Source organism: Cervus elaphus, chromosome 15 (assembly GCF_910594005.1).
Source record: "Cervus elaphus chromosome 15, mCerEla1.1, whole genome shotgun sequence".
NCBI classification, from domain to species: Eukaryota; Metazoa; Chordata; class Mammalia; order Artiodactyla; family Cervidae; genus Cervus; species Cervus elaphus.
In genome coordinates, this window is record NC_057829.1 from 53,937,250 (window position 1) to 53,958,119 (window position 20,870).

The 20,870-nt window shown below is 37.8% G+C and overlaps 1 protein-coding gene across 4 annotated transcripts in view; it reads left to right on the forward strand.

The window, feature by feature from the left end:
* LOC122708995 (lipase member K) overlaps window positions 1-11,053 on the forward strand; it is a 37,251-nt gene extending 26,198 nt beyond the window's left edge. For 3 of the 4 annotated variants that reach the window (XM_043925962.1, XM_043925963.1, XM_043925964.1), the window contains exons 6-10: window positions 801-955; window positions 4,276-4,422; window positions 4,918-4,989; window positions 7,322-7,393; window positions 10,252-11,053. In XM_043925962.1, the coding sequence (XP_043781897.1) occupies window positions 801-955; window positions 4,276-4,422; window positions 4,918-4,989; window positions 7,322-7,393; window positions 10,252-10,485 (680 nt within the window). In that variant the 3' untranslated portion in view covers window positions 10,486-11,053. The remainder of the gene's footprint in view (window positions 1-800; window positions 956-4,275; window positions 4,423-4,917; window positions 4,990-7,321; window positions 7,394-10,251) is intronic. The other variant, XM_043925965.1, reaches the window with a different exon arrangement.
* The last annotated feature ends 9,817 nt before the right edge of the window (window positions 11,054-20,870 follow it).

Below are 20,870 nucleotides of genomic sequence, written 5' to 3' on the forward strand. Positions count from 1 at the left end.
TACCAGGAAATCAAAGATAAATATGGTATACATCTTTCCCTTGAAGAGCTCACAGTCTAGTAAGGGAAACTAAAAAGAAAGCAGAGAATTACAAATCTCAGTGATCATATGCCACAATCAATGTGACTTTTAGTTAGTACCCAGTGGGTGCTAGGGTAGGCTAAATGTGGATGGGCCATGTTGGCAGTGCCATAAAACTCTCCACTCTCTTCTCTCTTCTCTTTTCAGCTAGAGACCTTGACAATGCTAACAGCATTTATACCAGGCATTTGAGAGCATTATCATCCATATTTTATAAATGGCTGAACTTATGAGTCCTTTCTAATCATGATAATGCCATTAGAAACTCTACATATATATAAATCTAACCTTTGAAAGAATTATTCTATAAGTATTCTATTTTCCATGTTTACAGATAGAGAAAGCTGAGACTCATAAAGGGGGGGTAAGTTGCCCAAGTTTTCACACAGCTAGCAAATGGGAAACCAAAATTCTAGCTCAGTTTTGTCTGATACCAAAGACTATGATCAAGCTAGAATGGCCGTTGGAGTTTACCTAGACTTGCCTGACAACAGATATTTGAATCCTTTCTGTAATATTCTCTATAAGTAGATTTGCATCCTTCAGAAACAGGAAACTCACTTTATTCTGAATTAGCCAGTTTCATCTTTGGAGATTTAAAAATCCTTGCCCCCAATATGGTACTTACTCTGAGTGTCTTTGTTTTCTTTTTTAATATAACTGCTTTTACTATCATTTAAAGTGAGTTAAGTAAGGATTGTTCTAAATCCATGAATTAGTATCTTCTTCCCTTTCAGCTTTCATAGCATTCTCCACTAATCCAGAGCTGGCTAAAAGGATTAAGATATTTTTTGCATTGGCTCCAGTCACAACCTTGAAATACACCCAAAGTCCTATGAAAAAATTTACAAATCTTTCCAGAAAAGCAGTCAAGGTATGTGACAACTTTTCCCCAGGTTTCAGTCTGTAGTAACTAAAACGATCTCTATTTCTACTGATTTCAAGAAAAGCCAACTTGAGACATAAAGTTTTGCCAAGTGGATCAGTGGTAAAGAGCCCGCCCACAATGCTGAAGACTCAGGTTTGATCCCTGGGTCAGGAAGATCCTCTGAAGAAGGAAATGGCTAACCCCACGAGTATTCTTGCCTGGAGAATTCCATGGACAGAGGAGCCCAGCAGGCTACAGTCCTTGGGGTCACACAGAGTCTGACACAACTGAGCATCTAGAAAGAATAAAATAGGTGCTTGTGGTACACACGTAGGTTTACTGATGATGCACAATTTTGCCAGCTGAGTTCAGGATGCTCACTCTGATGCCATTCTACTCTACCGTCTTCATTTTTTATTTAGAGGCTTCTCTCTCACATGATTCCTCAATCACAGATATGGCAAGAGCTGATTTGATTGATGGGCTGATTGATTGGTTTAATTTGTTCTTGTTGTTCAGTTGCTCAATCATGTCTGACTCTTTGTGACCCCATGGACTGCAGCACACCAGGCTTCCATGTTCTTCACCATCTTCTGGAGTTTTCTCAAACTCATGTCCATTGAGTCAGTGATGCCATCCAATCATCTCATCCTCTGTCATCCACTTCTCCTCCTGCCCTCAATCTTTCCCAGCATCAGGGTCTTTTCTAATGAATCAGCTCTTCGCATCAGGTGGCCAAAGTATTGGAGCTTCAGCTTCAGTACTTCCGATGAATATTCAGGGTTGATTTCCTTTAGATTTGATCTCCTTGCAGTCCAAGTGACTCTCAAGAGTCTTCTCCAGCACCACAGTTCAAAAGCATCAGTGGTTTAATTTAGTAGGTTAAATTTCTCTCCACTGCCCCCTACTGTATCAAGGAGAGTATGGTGTAGTATTTCAGACTGTATGGAGTCTGATGGCATGAATTTGAATCATAGGTAGCCGGGTGAATTTGGTTGAGACCTTAATTCTAGGAAATACTTTATTCATCTATTAACTGAGGATAATAGTAGTCTCTACTTGTAGGGCTGCTCTGAGGATTAAGTGAGTACATATATGTAAATCTCTTACACATTGTTAGCCTTCAATTAATTCCAGCTATTGTTATTGCTGTCATGATTTCCATAGAACACTAAAAGTCCAAAGTTGCCCACACTTTGTCAACTCTGTTTGTCAATTCCTCAAAACCTAGACAGTATCCTAGACCTCAGATGATTTCTGCTGGTTGCCAGCTAACTAAATGATTATTTGCTCAATGAAGAGAATTGTTCTTTGCGAGTTGATGTGTTTTCCTGTTAAACAGTAATAGGGGCTTCTCCTGTGACAGACAGAAGATGATTAGACTATTTAGTGATTTCAGTGAAAGCATACAAAAGTGAAAGAATTTTTATAGAAGCCAGGAGTTCTGATTGGTGAGAGATAAGCAAATTAGCCCAAGGCGATTTAATTCCATATCTATACAACCAAGAAAGACTGTAGCAGCAAAACTACGGTAACAATGTGAAAAATGCTCACAGATCCCTCATAGTACATGGGCATCTTTTATCATAGAGATTTCAGTCCAACCTGGTCCTACATTATCAGGCAAACAGCATCAGACTTCTTGTTAAATTACTTCAGCATTCCCACAAAGTTAAGAGATATTTTGAGATGGTAGGATCTTCACATTCTCAATTTGCCCAATTCTGCTTCAACTTTCAAAATGTTTTGATCTACCTATAGTGTAGTGCAGTTCAATTCAATTTTGTAAAAAAAAAAAAAAAGATGATCTAGGAGCTACTGTTTCAAAAGTATGGCACCAGGAAACAGCTATGCCTATAAAGCTACTTTTCAGCCAATCGGCATGACTGAAAATTGGGGCAATGTGTGAATGGTGGAAGACTTGACCAAGAAGAGAATAACGGACAGTTCATAGAAAGCAGCTATGTCATGTTAAAGAGTTTTGTTCTGTTGGTGATGGGAAGTCATTGAAGAATGTTGAACAGAGAAATGGATTGATCAGTTTTGTAGTTTTAGAAATATTACCCGTAAGGTGCATTAACTCTAATAGAGAAGCTACCACATGTGACTAACTCTCTAATTCCTAATAGAAATTCCAGCAAAATCATAATGATAGATCAAAGAAATTGCCAGACAAACTCAGAGAAAATGTTTCTAGGCATTGGAATCATGGAAGACTTCCTGGATGGCATTTCTGAGTTTGGGCTAAAGGACAAGATTTCAATTTACAATGTCTTGTAGAAAGTCTTTACAAACTAAGAGGGAAACCTGAGCACCATTGAAGGGGTGAAGCTCAAGTCTTGGGAAATCACATGTAATTGACTTTATTTAGCTTTAAATTTGTGAAAGGTATGAGAAATAATATTGGAAATGTATGAATAGATTCTGTAGGAAATGTAGGAATATTGGAAATGTGGATTTAAATGCCAAGTTAAGAAGCTTGGGTTATATTCGATATATGGTGGGTGATCATGGGAGGTATTTACACAAAGGAATGACATGCATAATGCTCTTTTTAGAAAAATTCTCCTGGGGACCAAATGGAAGTGAATGAGAGTAAAATACATAAGAAGGGCAAAAGATGAGGGAAATGGTTATAGAATTATTGTTACACTTCAGTTGAGAAACCTAGCCAAGGTTGTGCTAAAGAAGACAAACTTTATAGGATTTGACAATGAAATGATAGGCATGGTATAAACTTTTAGAGAGTTAAAATTTTTGCTTTTGTTTTTGTTTTCTCTTCTCCTCTCCTATTAGCCAAACATTGGTCTTCCAGTTTTTCTCATCAACAGTTGCTCTGTAAATAGTTCTAATTTTAGTGTGCCTGTGGGAAGATGAGCTTAGGGTCCTTCTACTCTATCACCTTGCCTACTTTGCACTAGGTGTGTTTTAAATGTGATTTGTTATCTACACAGAAATTCTTAGTGCACATTGATTTTCTATTTTATAGTTGAGGAAATTCAGGATAATAGAAAAGTAAATACAAGACAGAGTTTAGAATCAAACCAGGGTATCACTGACCCCCAAAGCCCTAGCCATTTCCTACGGAGACTAGATTTTTAGGGGATGCTCAAAAAAAACACTTCAACTAAAGGATCTTGGGAGAAAAAGCTTCAAGAGGTGAGTTGGGAGGACTACAAAGACAAAGTTTAATGGGCTTTTTGGTTTCACTGAGGGCTAGTACTGAGCAGATGTCACCATGTCCAGTGCTTGACTGAATTACCACTCGTTTTCCACTTGACATTCACATCCATGAAATTTGATGGTGTCTTAAATCGATCTTGCAGGTATTATTCGGTGACAAGATGTTCTCTCCGCACACATTTTTTAACCAATTCATTGCCACCAAGGTATGCAACCGGAAGATATTTCATCGTATTTGCAGCAACTTTATATTTACTTTGAGCGGATTTGATCCGAAAAACTTAAACATGGTACGTGTAAGTTGTCAGACCCAGGAAAGCAATTGTTTTGTTGGACAGAGATAAGGAGAGTTCATTCTAAATTGCATGGAAACCACATTTCAAAGCCTTTTTGTCTCCTGGAATGTAACTAGTATGTTCATGGCTTCCAACCCAAGCTGAGAGTCCACCTGCTTGAGTAGGAGGATTTGAGGCTTCATTAAATATCTCTTGACTATATTCTTGGACCAGGAAAGAAAAAGTGCTTTGCCTTTTGTCTTTGACCACAGGATGTCCTCTGTGGGCTTTACACAGACACTTCCCTAGGCAGGAAAATAGAGGTGAGGGAAGAGATAATTCTTAAAGATGGGCTTCTTTGCTTAGTTTGTCTTCACAGGATGTGGTACATGTTTATTCTGAGAGAGAGAGATTGGGTCAGGTGAGAGAGGGAAAGAATACACTCAGATTCACTTGTGGTGTGATTACATGATTAGCCTTCAGGTAAGAAATAATCTTTTTACTTTGCAGAGTCGCTTAGATGTTTATTTTGCACAGAGCTCTGCGGGAACATCTGTTCAGACCATGCTGCACTGGGCCCAGGTATGTACTCCCACTTCCTGATATAACACACACATATCTCTGCAAGATCCCTGAGGAGCACGTCCGGAGAGCTCACTCTGTGGGTTATGGCACTGTTGGGTGGATACTTCTGGAATCAGATCAACTAGTGTCAATGTTCTTTACTCTCATCTATTCTCCAGGTCCTCTGTGTATTCCCAGATATTCTGACTGAATTCTGATCTTCAGATTACTCCTAATTGTCTTGTCTAGTGTTTCCTCTTTCGGGAAATCATTCACTCTAACAGAGCTATACATAACATGATAAATGCTATTCTAGAAAGATCTTTTTACCCTCTAACTAGGATATAGGCAATTTCAGAGTGTGGAAATACTGCCTAATTTAAAGGACATTGAATGTTACAGAGGGTTTTAAATGGACTAAGGGTTTCTGTTTTTACTCTCCATTTAAGTTTTTTGTGTGTGTTACTATATTTCTCAGGATTTGGCAAGCTCAGCGATAAGTCAAATTCAGTTGGTATAGCTTTCTAAGCCACATATGTCAGTGTGTGTGTATGTGTGTGTGCACATGTACAAGTGGGGGAGGTCTAATATTTAATATTATTAATATTATTAATATCTTAATTTTAAAATACTTTAAAAAGTTGAATAAGAATCTGAAATCCCTAGGAATCTGAATTTTAACCTACACCCTGATAAATTTCTTCCATGCTTTAAAGTTGACAATCACTGCTATAGATAGTCTTAAATACTAGTTGAAGATTTCTGAAATTCTTTGAAGATTTCCACCCTCAAGAGATAAGTGTTCAAGTTCCTAAAGGAAGACAGATATTCCAGATTTAGGACTTCCTACTGGTGAGGAGACAGGTAGATTCTGAAAGGCATAATTTTCCAGATAATACAACTTCGATTTCATATTCATTTAGCACTTACAATGTGTTCTTATTGTCCAGATATATATATCTCATTGTCTGTTATGAATTCTCCTACCAATCTTTCAATGAAACCATTGATATTCCCCACTCTAAAAACGTCATAGCCAATCCTTACCTCTCACAGTTGACTCTTCTTAAAGCTATCTCTTCTCCTTTGATAGAAAGTTCTCTTGAGAATAGAAATAAGTGGGTGGGGTGGGGAGATAAAATATTTGGTTATAAGTTACGTAGACAGCTAAAGCAAGGATGATGATAATGACATGATGGTAACAATATCAATAAAAAGAGTGATTTCTTGACCGTTCCTAGGTGCCGCATGCTTTTCATACATTACTTAATCTTCATAACCCTATAAGCAGAATGCTATTGTAATTTCCATTGCACAGATGAGAAAACAGGTTTAGAGAAGATGCATATATAGCCTGGATCACAGATTTAATAATCCATTAAGCCTGGATTAAAACTAGGTCTGTTTGATGCTAGAACCCAAGTTCTATATAGTACATTCTATTGCCTCTCATTGCTGAAAACCTACACAATTTCAACCACAGCAGACTACTGCCTCTGTGAATATAAATCACAATGAGAAACATTTCAAACAAAAAGTCAGAATGAAATCAGTTCATGTGAAAAAAAATCAAGTTAAAAAAAACCTTTGGAGTAGTCTGAAAATAATTTAATGAAGTGCTTGAGGTAAAGGTAAAAATTATGTCTCCTCGATACAAATGGGTGGCAAATAACCAGAAAAAGGAATCCCTAGAAGTATTAATGTTTCTATATTAAAATCTGAAGTCCAAAACTTAAAATAACAAAAGGGCACACACAGTGTCTCAGACACTCAGCCTGTGGCCATGTTATTGACAACATGTCAGGCTGCTTGGCCATATAGACAGAAGACAGACAGACACTATACCTCAGAAAGCCTTGAAGGAGTTTTTTGAGTGAGCATTCCTTTCAAAGGTAGCAAAAATGTTTAAGAATAAGGAATATAGTCATAATATCGTAGACCATCTGATACGATAACAAGGTATAAAGTTTAATAATAGTAGCAGTCATTTTTTAATGTATAGCTAGTGTCTTTCAAAAAATATTAAAATTCCTGAAGCCAAGATGTTCAAGAATCAATGTAGCATCTTTTAAAATACGTCTATGTACACAGCATAGAATTTATTTAAAGGCATCACTGCTCGAAGATTTTCATTGGAAAAGTATAAAAAGGAAGAAAAGATAGTCCCATGAGTTTGTATCAATTTTTATCATTTTTATTATTTCACTTATTAAACTTTGACTTTTAGCTCATGTGCTAAAGCGTGGGACATTATGTCAATCTTTTTTTTATATTTTTTGCTTACTGTCTTTACATGTATGTTGTTTTCGTATATCATTTTAAAGTGTTTATTATTTGTATCTTTTTATAGGCTGTTAATTCTGGTCGCTTCCAAGCTTTTGATTGGGGAAACCCTGATCAGAATATGAAGCACTTCCACCAGGTACAATAACAATAATCACCAATTGCATACTGCAAATGAAGTTTGTAAAAATAGTATCTACTCATCAAGCACCTACTAACTATGCTGCATTCACTATGCCAGATACTTTGTATAGATCAGATGCTATTGGGGGGGAACTTACCACTTGCCATATCATTGTTTTTGATTCTCAGCATGACCTTCTCAGATAAATATTAGGTTAGGTAAATTGTCTCTATTTTTCCAGAAGCTCAGAGAGGTTAGGTGAATTGTCAGAAATTATTTAGCTAGTAAAGAACCAGAATACCACCCAGGGTTCCTGGATCAAAAGTCCATTCTTCTTCTGTTACACTTACTCTTTCTCAAAAAAACAGAAACTCTCAGCACTTAAGACCATATTTTTAAAGAAAGAATTAAAGATGCACAATTTTATTTATAAAGCATATTCTCTGGCTTCTTATCCATCCCTCATAAATGAACCTCATAAAACGAACTAACATTATCTTAATCAGTTTTTGGATGTCATTTACTGCTCATTCAAAAACAATTATGAATGATTAAAGATATTCCAGACAGGATTATCACCTTTAGAAAAAAGCAATGCTGTTTGCCACATAATGATATTTCCATTTATATCTTGACATTATATATGAAAACTTTCCTTTGCGAAAAAACTCCATATTAAAGTGTTTAGGCATTGTTGTTAATTTTTCCAGTATTTAAGGAAATCCAATGATGGCTTCAGCTTCTGGCTAATAGACAGCTCAAATTAAATAAGTAGGCAACAAAGATATGTGGATTTTTTTCAAATCAAGCATGTGGAAATTTGGAGATTTTTTTAAGCAATTTCACTGTTACCATAATAACTATGATAGTGAAAATGCATAACTTCAAGTAGTGTAAAAAATCTGATTTTCCCCTAAACTGCTATAGTTGTATATGTGTGGAGAGGTGTGTGCCCACACATACAAACTCACATACTGTGTCAGAGTGCTATTTACTCTTGTGATTAACAGCTCCTTGTACTAGCAAGAGTATGTAGTTGCTTTAGGAAAAGCTTTTTAGGTGATGACCTTACCCTATAAAACTCAAATACCTACTTGGATGAAAGCTGAATCACAGGTATTAACTCCGTCATTGTGCTCATAGATTCTATCAAAATACATGGCAGTTCAGGTTCAATTATGGATCTTTTGCTTGGAACTTTAGGCAGGAAAAGAAAACTTAAACTGTAAACAATATATAAGTTTTAACAATTAACAACCTTTGTCACAACTATAAGTAATATCATCATAAGTTAGACAGGTGTAATTACCAATATAATCACCAATCCTGTATTACTAAAAAAAAAAGTGAAAAAAGAAAATTTTCTGGGCCAAAAGCTACCACGTATCATTTGGATCCTGATCTGGATGTTCATTTTTGTTTTGACATCTTCTGGGCTTCCCAGTTCATTCTGAGTATGGTATTAAATTACTGCAGTCAATGTATTCTGATTTCAGGAGATCCTTAGATAAACTTGTGCCTTAAAGCTTGCTAATATTTTTGCTTCCTCTGTGCTGTGTTGTTTTTCTATTCTTTATCTCTCTCTATCCTTGCCTCTGAATACTTATGCCTTGTATTTTTCTATTGAGAACACTACCAAGTCAGGAAAAGCAAGCCTCTTTCTTCAGTTGCACTTGGCATTGAGTGCACCAGGCTTTCCTTAGTCCACCGTTCCCTTGCATGCAGTACTCATTAGTTCTAATCTTCACTGATTTCCTTCTTTGCCCTTCACATTGTCTTCTCATGGCTACACATTCCTATTTACCACTTGCTTCTAAGCCCAGATCCAAGGTCTCCCAGTATTATGATGTAGGGACTTGTACTTAAGATATTTGCTATTGCAAAGACCCACCTACTGATGGTGACATGTGGAATGGCTATACCAGTGCTCTGTCTGCCGATCACTCTACTAAGAGAACTCATGGTGTAGTTACCGAGTCAGAGGTCTCCCCAGGCACATTTCTAGTCTTAGAAACCTCCTCCTGGCCAAAGTTACTGTTTTCTAAGAATTTATAACTTGGTCCATGTTACCTTTTCTTCTTAGTCTTGCTGCTGAAATTACCTATGGTGCATTAATCGCCTTTGGCTACCATAAAAAATCCCATAGACTGAGTGGCTTAAACAACAGAAATTTGTTTCTAACAGTCCTGGAAGCTGGAAGTTCAAGAGCAGGGGTGCCAGCATGGTCAGGTTCTAGTGAGGGCTTTCTTACTGGATTGCAGACAGCCTCCTTCTCCATGTATGTCCACATAGCCTTTCCTCTTTGTCTCTGGTTGAAGAGAGAGGTCTCTCTCTCTCTCTCTCTTTCTCTCTCTCACACTTCCCCTTCCTATAAGGCCACCAATCCTGTTGGATTAGGATCCAAACCTTATAACCTCATTTAACCTTAATTACTTCCTAAAAGCCTTTTCTCTAAATACAATCACCTTGGGGTTAAGGTTTCAACATATGAATTTGCAGGGAACACAATTTAGTCCATAGAATATGTAGGTCTTTACAATGCAAGTAGTAAAAATCACTCTATTTTAAATTTTATAAAAATATGGTTTGGTTTTACTGAAATAAGAAGTATAATGGTAAACTCACAATAGCCAGGAATACACACAATCATCAGGTTCTCCCTTTCTCCCTGTCACTCTCTCTCAATTTTGCTTGCATATGCTGCTTGCATTTTCAGACTATTTTTAAGATAGTACTACAACAGTTAATGTATGTACATAACATACAGTAACATTTGGAACATACAGAACTTGCTTAACAACTGATAATTGATGTTCCTTCTATAATACGATTTTCTGTGAAAACAATTTTTCTCTCTCCTCAATTTTATTTAGCTTACACCTCCTCTATACAACGTTTCTAGTATGGAAGTTCCAACAGCAGTGTGGAGTGGTGGACAGGACTGCGTGGCTGATCTCAAAGATGTTGAGAATTTACTCCCTACAATTACCAAGCTCATTTATTACAAGTCAATTCCACACTACAATCATGTGGATTTTTACCTTGGACAGGATGCACCCCGTGAAATTTACCAAGACCTAATTAGAATGATGGAGGAATGGTTGTAAAATGAAATACACTTTCCTTTCCCTAAGGAAGTGGATTTTAGTCATAAGAATGTGGTATACAGACTCTAGGCAACCCCACCAATAATTTATGGTCCACCCAGGAACCACAAATTTGTGTAATCCTTTCCCGTTGAGTGTGGGAGGGACCTGAGACTTGCTTCCAGACAGGAGAATTGGCAAAGGTGATGGGATGTCATCCCCTAATTGCAGTCTGTTATATAAGAATCCATCTTAGCAAACTAGAGCAAGAGATTCTCCTTGTTGGCTTAATAAGGCTAACAAATGTGGGAAGGAACCGTATGTGGCTTCTAGGATCTGCAGGTGGCCTCCAGCTGATAACTTGCAAAGAATTGGGACTCTCAGTCATATGAGAAAATGGATTCTGCCTAAAATCTGAATGAGCTTGGGAGTCCATTCTTTCCTAGCTCGGCCTCTTGTTGAGAAAGCAGTCTGTCTAACACCTGGATTGCAGCCTGAGAACCAGTGAGACCCGGAGCAGAGGACCTAACTATGCCATACCTGAACTACTGACCCACAGAAAGTGAGATAATAAATATTGTTTTAAATCACTAAATTTGTGGTCATTTGCTATCAGCAGTGGCAAACTACTACTGTTATTATTAATAATGAACTATTATCATTACCTCTATCATTATTTTTTCCTTGGTTAGATGCTGGAGAAATCCTGTTTCTTATTTCATTATTTTTCTCTGTCTTATTTTTCTTCTCATGATGAACTGAGTTGAATATTTCTTGTTATGCAGATCTGCTAGTGATTCATTCTTGCAGTGTAATACCATATTCTCTTATTGTGGTAAGGACACTTAACGTAAAATTTACCCTCTTAATATGTTTTTAGTGTATTTTTAAGTGGGTCACCTACCCAGGGGTGTGGGTTTTGATTATACCACATCTTCACTCCTTCCTGTCTTGTTATTCCTTTTTTTATATCTTTAACTGTGGAAAATATTTTCTGATAGTCCTCAGGTCATTCCCATCGATAGTTGCTTTGTAAATAGTTGTACTTTTGATGTGCTCATGGGAGGAGGGGAGCTCAGTTCTCCCTACTCTGCTATCTTGATCACTTTCCCTACACCAATTTTTAAAATCTATTTTGCATTGGAGTATAACCAATTAACAATGTTGTGACAATTTCAGGTGTTCAGCAAAAGGACTCAGCCATACATATACATATATCCCTTCTCCCCCAGACTCCCCTCGCATTCAGGCTACCACATAACATTGACCAGGTCCTTGTTGGCTATCCATTTTAATTATAGCAGTGTGTACACAACATTACATCTCTTAATCAGGTAGGATTTTCTTGTTTTTATTCCTACATCTTAAAAATATTCTATCTTAATTTATAATTTATTTTCAGTAGGAGCCTCAAGGTACATCACCACCATTCTCATCAATCATATCAATTTAAAATTTTTGGTTTGAATTACATGTTCAGGAATCTGAACTAGCAACTTCCAGAGGGGAGAACATTTTAATATGGAACCATTTTTCAGTTCCACTATAAGGCTTCTGTGCACAGGACTTGGGGAGTCAGAGTCTCCTTGGTGACATCATGTCTTTGTAATCCTTACCAGTTATTAATATAAAAATTTACCCTGCACCTCTTGTGTGTTCCTTGGTAGCTCTGATGATAAAGAATCTTCCCGCAATGCAGGAGCTCTGGGTTTGATCCCTGGGTTAGGAAGATCCCCTGAAGAAGAGAATGGCTACCCACACCAGTATTCTGGCCTGGAAAATTGCATGGACTGTATAGTCCATGGGGCTGCAAAGTGTTGGACATGACTGAGAGACTTTCACACACACACACACACACAGTATTTATTGAGCACTTTTTAGCTTATTTGGCATTTATCAAAGGCATAGCCAAAGATGTCTATTCCTGTCCCTGTCTCTGTGATACGGTATTATGCTTATCTTATTTTAAGGAAGACCATTGATGCTCAGAAGACTTAAATACTAACTCAGGCAAATATTTAAGAATAACAATAAAAATCTGGATCTTGAGTGCAGAGTTATTGAGATCCAAATTCTAGCTCTTGCAGCTTCCTGGTACTGTTCCCCTAAAGATGTAGATGAGGAAATCCAATACAGATTGTCCTGGTCAGGGAAGGTCCTGCTTATTAGGGAATTTCTGAGGCTTTGTACAGTGGGTAAGGGCAGAATTTGATACATGTTTTTACTTAAGGGAAAAGTCTATAAAGTAAACAGAGGGCTTCCCCTGGTGCCCAGTGGTAAAGAATCTGTCTGCCAGTGCAGGAGACGTGGGTTCAACCCCTGATCAGGGAAGGTCCCAGATGCTATGGAGCAACTAAACCCATGCACCACAACTATTGAATCTGGGTTCTGGAGCCCAGGAGCCACAACTACTGAAGCCTGCACACTAGAGTTCATGCTCTGCAACAAGAGAAGCCACCACAATGAGAAGCCCACACATCGCAACCAGAGAGTAGCCCCCACTCCCTGCAACTAAAGAAAAGTGCGTGCAGCAATGAGGACACAGCATTTATTTATTTATTTAAATAAAACTTAAAATTAAACAGGAAGGCTAAAGCAAAATCACCAGAGAACAGAAAGGGAGTGGCTGAACCAGAAACAAGGACAGGGTATAAGATGGGTAATGTTCAGACAGAGCAGGAGTGTGGGTGACTAAGTGAAACAGGCTACCCAGGTTCTGAGTCAAAATTAGGTTGGCACAGAATGAAGCCAGATCTGGCAGCCTGGTTGGTATTTACCTGCCAGTGTGTTGACAGGTGTGTTGTGGTAGTTTTTCCATAGTCACACTTTCAGGTAGCAATCCCTTGACCCTACCCAATGTAACTCATCTCCATGAAGCCCTGTCTTGCAGCACTGAGAATTACCCAACCCTCAACATAACAATCTGCCTTTCCACATTTAGTTGAGTCAGAAATTTGTGGAAGTCACTACTCTTTGTAAGAAAAGGCCTTTCCTTCATCTTCATACCTGAGATTGCCTAAATCAGGCTGAACATTTCACACTTTTTTCCACACCTTCCAGATCCAGTCCTTTCAGTGTTGATTCAAAATATTGTGTCCTGCACACCAATGGGATGTTACAAGGATACATTTGGCTCAGTGGAATGAACTAGTTCTGTTAGTCCTTCCTTTAAAGGACATCAAGGATAATACCAGTAGTTATGAAGAGCATCATAACAAAAATCATTCTCATTTCTGTACCATATTGTGTTCTATTCAAAGTGCTTTCAGAGCTGTAATTACCTTTCTTTTTTTGATTGAAAAGTAACAAGGAATGGTTATGGATAGTGCTCATGTTGGGCTTTCCCAGTGGTTAAGTGGTAAAGAATCCACCTGCAATGCTAGAGATGAAGGTTCGAGCCCTGGGTCAGGAAGGAGAAGCAAATGGCAACTCACTCCAGCATTCTTGTCTTGGAAATCCCATGGACAGAGGAGCCTGGCAGGCTACAGTCCATGGAGTTGCAAAAGAGTTTGACATGACTTAGCAACTAAACAGCAACAAATACTCATGTTAGCATTAGATATTGAAAGTTCCAGGGCCAACTCCACAATTGATTAGCCACATGACACCAAAAATATCATGTACCATTGGCTCCAGCAATTTCCTTTTCTACAAAATAGTGACATTCTTTCTTACCTACATCATCTGCTGTCATGGATACCAAAGATGTATTAATACATGAAGCACATTTGTAAAGCACAGCACTTAAGCAGAGGCCCTGAAGTCACATTGCTTAGGTTCGGTTCCTAGCCCTATTATTATCTTTATATCCATAGATAAGTTAATGAATCACTTTAATCACATTTGCCTATCTGTGAAATGGAAATAATATTTGTTGTTGTTTAGTTACTGCATTGTGTTTGAATATTGGGGGGGGGGGGGGGCTGCAGCCCTCCAGGCCCCTCTGTACATGGGATTTCCCAGGCAAGAACACTGCAGTGGGTTGCCAATTTCTTCTCCAGGGGCCCTTCCCAACCCAGAAATAGAACCCTCGTCTCCTGCATTAGCAGGCAGATTCTTCACCACTGATCCACCAGAGAAGCCCAGAGACAACATTAGTACCTCTATTATTGAGTTGTAATGAGATAATGCATTAAAAGAATTTAACACAATGCCAGTTACATAGAAAGGGATTAATAAATATTATTTATAAGATGCTGGGAAGGAGCACTTCCCTGGTGGCTCATATGGTAAAGAATCTGCCTGCAGTGCAAGACACCTGACTTCGATCCCTGGGTCGGGAAGATCCCCTGGAGAAGAGAATGGCAAACTACTCCAGAATTCTTGCCTAGAAAATTCCACAAACAGAGGAGGCTGAGGGGGTATAGTCCATAGTGTTGCAAAGAGTCATACACAACTGAGCGAATTTCACTCACTCATATAAAGATAATTGATATCTTTAATTTTGACCAAATTCCCATATGGAAAATAGAAATCTTAATTTACATAGGAATTAAGTATACCGAGACATTAAATGACATATGCAAAATCCTATTTTCCTGCCATCTTGAGACTTTGATATATTTATCCTACTAACATTAAAAATAGAAATCACCTCTACCTATTATTTTGAAACACTTCACGTTTGCCAGGTATTATATTAAGTGCTTTCTATACATTATCTTGTTGGATTCTCATAAGAGTCCTAAAAATGGACTCCATGTTCTGTCCATTTTACACATCTTTAAAGACATAACAATATGTTTGTAAAATTAATAACTTGCTGAAGTAATAGACCCACTTTTTGGGGGAAAAGCTGTCTCATTATAGAGGCCAGTACTGTTGGTTAACCATGATGCTATATTACTTCTCACAATGCAGTATTGCCAGAATAATAGTATTTGTCAAACAATTAATCTCCATTTATTCACACAAGCAATTAACTAAGCTCTAAGATTTTATCCAGTGCCATACTGCCTAATACAATGGAGGGAGAAAGAGAAGAAACATGTGCACAGAAATAAGAATTAACATTTGTTTAGTTCCTACTATGCACCAAGAACCAAACTAGACATACATTATCTCATTTAGTCCTTGCAATGGTTTATGAGTTAGATATCAGCATATCCATTTTACATATGAAGAGGATAAGTAGTTGAAATAACTAGGGTACCCAAAGTCAAACAGCAAATAACTAGCTGGTTACTCTAATTCTCAAGAGCACTTTCCTATGCTCTCAATGTTATGATCCAGGTATGTCTATGTGCTGTACTTAGTTGCTTAGTTCTGTCCGATTCTTTGGAACCCCATAGACTGTAGCCCACCAGATTCCTCTGTCCATGGGGATTCTCCAGGCAAGAATACTGGTGTGGGTTGCCATGCCCTCCTCCAGGGGATTTTCCGAGCCCAGTGATCAAACCCAGGTCTCCCATATTGCAAGTCGATTCATTATCTTCTGAGCCACCAATGAAGCTCAGGTATGAATATAGTCATATATGAAAAAGGGATGATTACACAAGGCTAAAGTGTCTGAGCACAAACCCCAGAGGAGAAAATAAATGATCTAAGTTGTAAGGGAAGACTTGGGCGCCTCAGACAGAAGAAAAAGCAGAGAATGTGAAGTCTATCTGTATCCAAATGGACATGGGTGGGAAAACAACTGTCTTGTGACAGTCGTTCTGTCTGTCTCATTCACGATTGCACCCATAACGACCCAGGCACATTCAGTGATCAATAAATAGCTGTTGAATGGCTGGCCACCTCTGTCCTCTAAGCACTCAACTAGGTACTATGGAAATTGGAATACATTTCATACACGTAATGAATACATATTTGGCTAAGACTCATTTCTCAAAAATGTCTTAGCATACTTAAATAAAGGAGCTATAGGTGTGAGGGGGAGTATTAAAGAAGATCTGAGTGTTGGCAAGGGAAGGCTGGCTGGCAGGGCACCAAAAAGTTTCACAGGGAGGCACCTCTTTGGTGACTATGGCATATCAGACTGGCCAATCCCAGCACTTGACATGTCAGTGTCCCAGAAATGATTGCACTTACCCATGCTGAATACCTACGCATGTTTCAGTCACGTAACTGAAACTTACAAGAAGGTGAAAAGCATAAATCAAAACATGTTTTTATAATTTATATTTAAAACTATGGTTGTCAAAAGAACTATTTCAATTTTTTGGCCACAGCAGTGCATTCTTTCCCTGTAATAAAACACATAGGAAACCCCAGTATAAAAATGTTACTTGTTTGTGCGAGGGAATAAAACACAGAGGAAGTATATGGTTTAGCAAAAATTATCACCTAAAAAGTAATTCAAGTACACTGAGCCATTTTCCATAAGGAAATAACTGTGTAAGCACTTTACATGAATTATCTTATTTAATCTTAACAATCATCATTTAAAATGGTATCACTAGTATCCCCACTTTATAGACCAAGGAATTGAAGTTTTAAGCTATTGAGCCACTTCTCCCAACATATTACGTCTCTAACTCTGAAATCTTGACTTTGGATACCAAGCTCTTAATCTTTATGCAATAATGTTATATTTATTATGAACTATTAATAGCTAGGCATTCAGAACATGAAGGGTAATAAGGTAGACACCATTCCTTCCCAAGTGGAACTTAAAGGCTAACGAAAAAAATCAGATATTTTTATAGCTACTTACTCACATAATTAAATCTAATTGTAACTGTACTGAATCACCAATGAGAAGTTCACTCTCATCAAAGTGGACAGGCAGTTCTTTGAGGAATTGAAATTTTGGCTGAGATCTATACATTCTGCCAGTTGTTACAGATAGGGAACTAGCTCTCAGTGGCAAGGAGATAGGCTTACTAAAGAAAGTTAAAGAAGCACAGGGAGAAAATGGGACAAGATGAGTTTAAAGAGATAGACCCTGGTTTTACACTTTCCTTGCCATTCACAGAAGTTTGGATGCTAAGTCATTAAGGACTTTTAATCTCAAGAATGCTTAAAACAGAATCATATCTGTGATTTAAAATGATGACAATAGTGCATAATAAGAACAGATGAGATAGATGCAGAGAATTTAGTTGGAAGATTGCAGGGGTCCAGCTAGTGATGAAGATAGCTTGGGCTATTATGTGGCTATTGAATTATCCAGGAACAAAGATATTCTCAGCTCAATGTTAAGGAATCAGGGCTCTTTTAGGGACAATTTGTGTTGATACGATCTCAAAGCAAAATCTCTCAAATAAGCTGCTGTGCTATTTACACACATATATACCTATGACCATCATAGACAGCATATTAAAAAGCAGAGATATTACTTTGCCAACAAAGGTCCACCTAGTGAAAGATATGGTTTTTCCAGTAGTCATGTATGGATGTGAGAGTTGGACTATAAGGAAAGATGAGCACTGAAGAATGGATGCTTTTGAACTATGGTGTTGGAGCAGACTCTTTGAGAGACCCTTGGACTGCAAGGAGATCAAACCAGTCCATCCTAAAGGAAATCAGTCCTGAGTATTCATTGGAAGGACTGATGCTGAAGCTAAAACTCCAATAATTTGGCCACCTGATGCAAAGAACTGACTCACTGAGAAAGACCCTGATGCTGGGAAAGATTGAAGGCAGGAGGAGAAGGTGACGACAGAGGATGAGATGGTTGGATGGCATCACCGACTGGATGGACATGAGTTTGAACAAGCTCCAGGAGTTGCTGATGGACAGGGAAGCCTGGAATGCTGCAGTCCATGGGGTTGCAAAGAGTTGGACATGATTGAGCAACTGAAATGAACTGATACCTGTTGCCATTTATTCAATCAGTACTCTCAGAAGAGTTAAATCCAGGAAGCTGTCAAATCTGGAAATAAGTTTAAATAATATTATTTTGGTGACATTTTCTGTTTTAAATAGTAGTTTGACATTTATTATTGGAGTAGAGTCAGCATAACAAGCCATTCTTCCAGATATAGTGACCACCAGAACACTGTTAGATATCACGCTTTTGATAAAGGACTGTAGCTAAGTGTTTATGCTCATGTCTTTTTTGAGCTTAAGGCTCAAAGCTCATTTGGGGAGCAGAGGCCAAGCACTTGAGAAGATATGGTTGGTGATTCAAATAGTAGGAGGTTTGATAGGCAGATACTCAATTCATGCCAAATATAAGGAGGGCATGGCAACCCACTCTAGTATTCTTGCCTGGAGAATCCCATGGACAGAGGAGCCTGGTGGGCTACAGTCCATGGAATCACAAAGAATTGGACACAACTGAAGTGACTAAGCACAGCACACATAAGATACAAAGTTATGTATTTGGGGTGAGGACGATATGAAAAATAAAGAATCTGGTTGGAAAGTTTCAACAAAATAAAAGGAAAAACAAGAAAAAAGAAACATAAGCCTGAGAGTACAGAGCTGCAATCTCCAATAAATAGCACTAGTCAGATGCGATTGTTCAGCCCTTTAAATGGGGCAATACTAATGGACATGTGTTACACTGTAACATGATATTCAAACTTAAAGACTTAGTGCAAAAAAAATAAAAAAAGGAAAATTTCTCAATAATAATATTGATTACATGTTGAAATGATAATATGTTGGATCTATTGGTTTAAAAGAAATAGAATTAAATTTTATGAAATGATTATTTATACAGTGAATTACAAATAAAAATTTGATGTCATATGTTCTTTTTTTAATTTTTATTAGTCATTTGTTCTTTATACTTTAAAACATGTGGCTGTATGAAAATGTAAATTGTATATGTAGTTCACATTACACTTCTACTGGACAGCACTGGAATAGAGAAAAGAGTAAAAGGTAAGTGTCCTCTATGAAATATGATGGAAAAATGTGAATAATTATGCATTTCTAAAATTTTTTAAATATATGGAGAAATGAGAGAATGTAAATTGTGTCAAAGACATCAGATTGTGCCATAGTGGTCTCCAAACTTAAGGATAGTTTGGAGTCTGAATGGCAGAAAAACTATTGAGTAATAATTTTTTATCTTATTAGTGTGCAATGCACTTTACAGATAATAGTGGACTTATTACAGGTTAGTATAAAGCAAGATTGTTTATTCGTATGAATTTACTGTAAAAAGACGACTTTGTGCCTTTACAAGAAAATCAGTTGGAAGAAGTCTCCAGATTCTTTAGATAAACCTCAAAGCTGAGTAAGACTATGAGAAGGCAATGATGTTGAAGTCCTTCTGAGATTTAAGCTGGTCTACAATCCATAAAGACCTGAGAAGTTTAACTCTATTTATGCTATTTTCACAAGAAGTCATAGCAACATTTGTGCTTCCTAGAATTCTCCAAGGAATTCACTGAAATTTTGTTAAAAGGATTGTTTTTAAAATCTCAACCCATGAGAGGATCTAGACAAATCTACACATCTCTGCCTCTGCCACACACCTTTGCCCATTCTCATTGAAGGCAAAGTATGCTTGTCTTTTTCATCAAAGAGACTGAATGAGTGTGGACTCGTACTTAAGCTTTCCAGCTATTCCAACAAGCTGAGTGTTTCCTTTCACTCTACATTTGTTTAATTGGCTCAAATGGAACAGATCTTAGGCCCTGGATAAATATGAACATGTGTGTCTTTGAAAGGATTTGAGAATGAGTCCAGACTAATAGAACTGGAACTACTTTATCCTGGGCAGCCACTTACCATTCTTCCCACTGGGAAAAGAAAGAGATTGAATTACTGCTAGGGCTTTTCCAGCATTCAGAGTGAAGTAGGAAATGAAGGCACTTCTGCCTCTATCATCCAGTATTTCAGGTGGGGTTTTGAGCTAAATTGTCTTCATTCTCCTCAGGTCTCTATGCCAAAGTTAACAGCTGGTCAAATCCCTTTGGCATAAGGGTTCATTTCCTCTTCTACATTGCTATGTCCAAACACTTTCTGGCCTCAGAAGTGAACCTAGAGCCTGTCATACAGAGGGAAGTAAGTCAGAAGGAGAAAAACAAATCTGTATATTAATATATATGTATGGAATCTAGAAAAATGGTATTGATGAACATATTTGCAGGGCAGGAATGCAGATGCAGATATGAGAATGGACTTGTGAACACAGGGGAGGAAGGAGAGAGTGGGACAAATTGAGAGAGGAACGTTGTCATATATACACTATTATTTGTAAAATAGATGGCTAGTGGGAAGGTAATACACAGGGAGGTCAGCTCAGTGCTCTGTGATGACCTACAGTGGTAGGATGGGGTTATGGCGGCGGGGGAACGGAGGCTCAAGAGGGAAGGGGATATATGCATACCTATGGCTGATTCACTTTGTTGTGCAGCAGAAACCAGCACAACATTGTAAAGCAATATCTGCCAATTAAAAAACAAATTTTAAAAAATACAAAAAGAAGTGAATCAGGAAGGCCTCAACGTGTCAACAGTTGGCAATCAATCACTTTCCTGCACATTGCATGTTACCTGGTG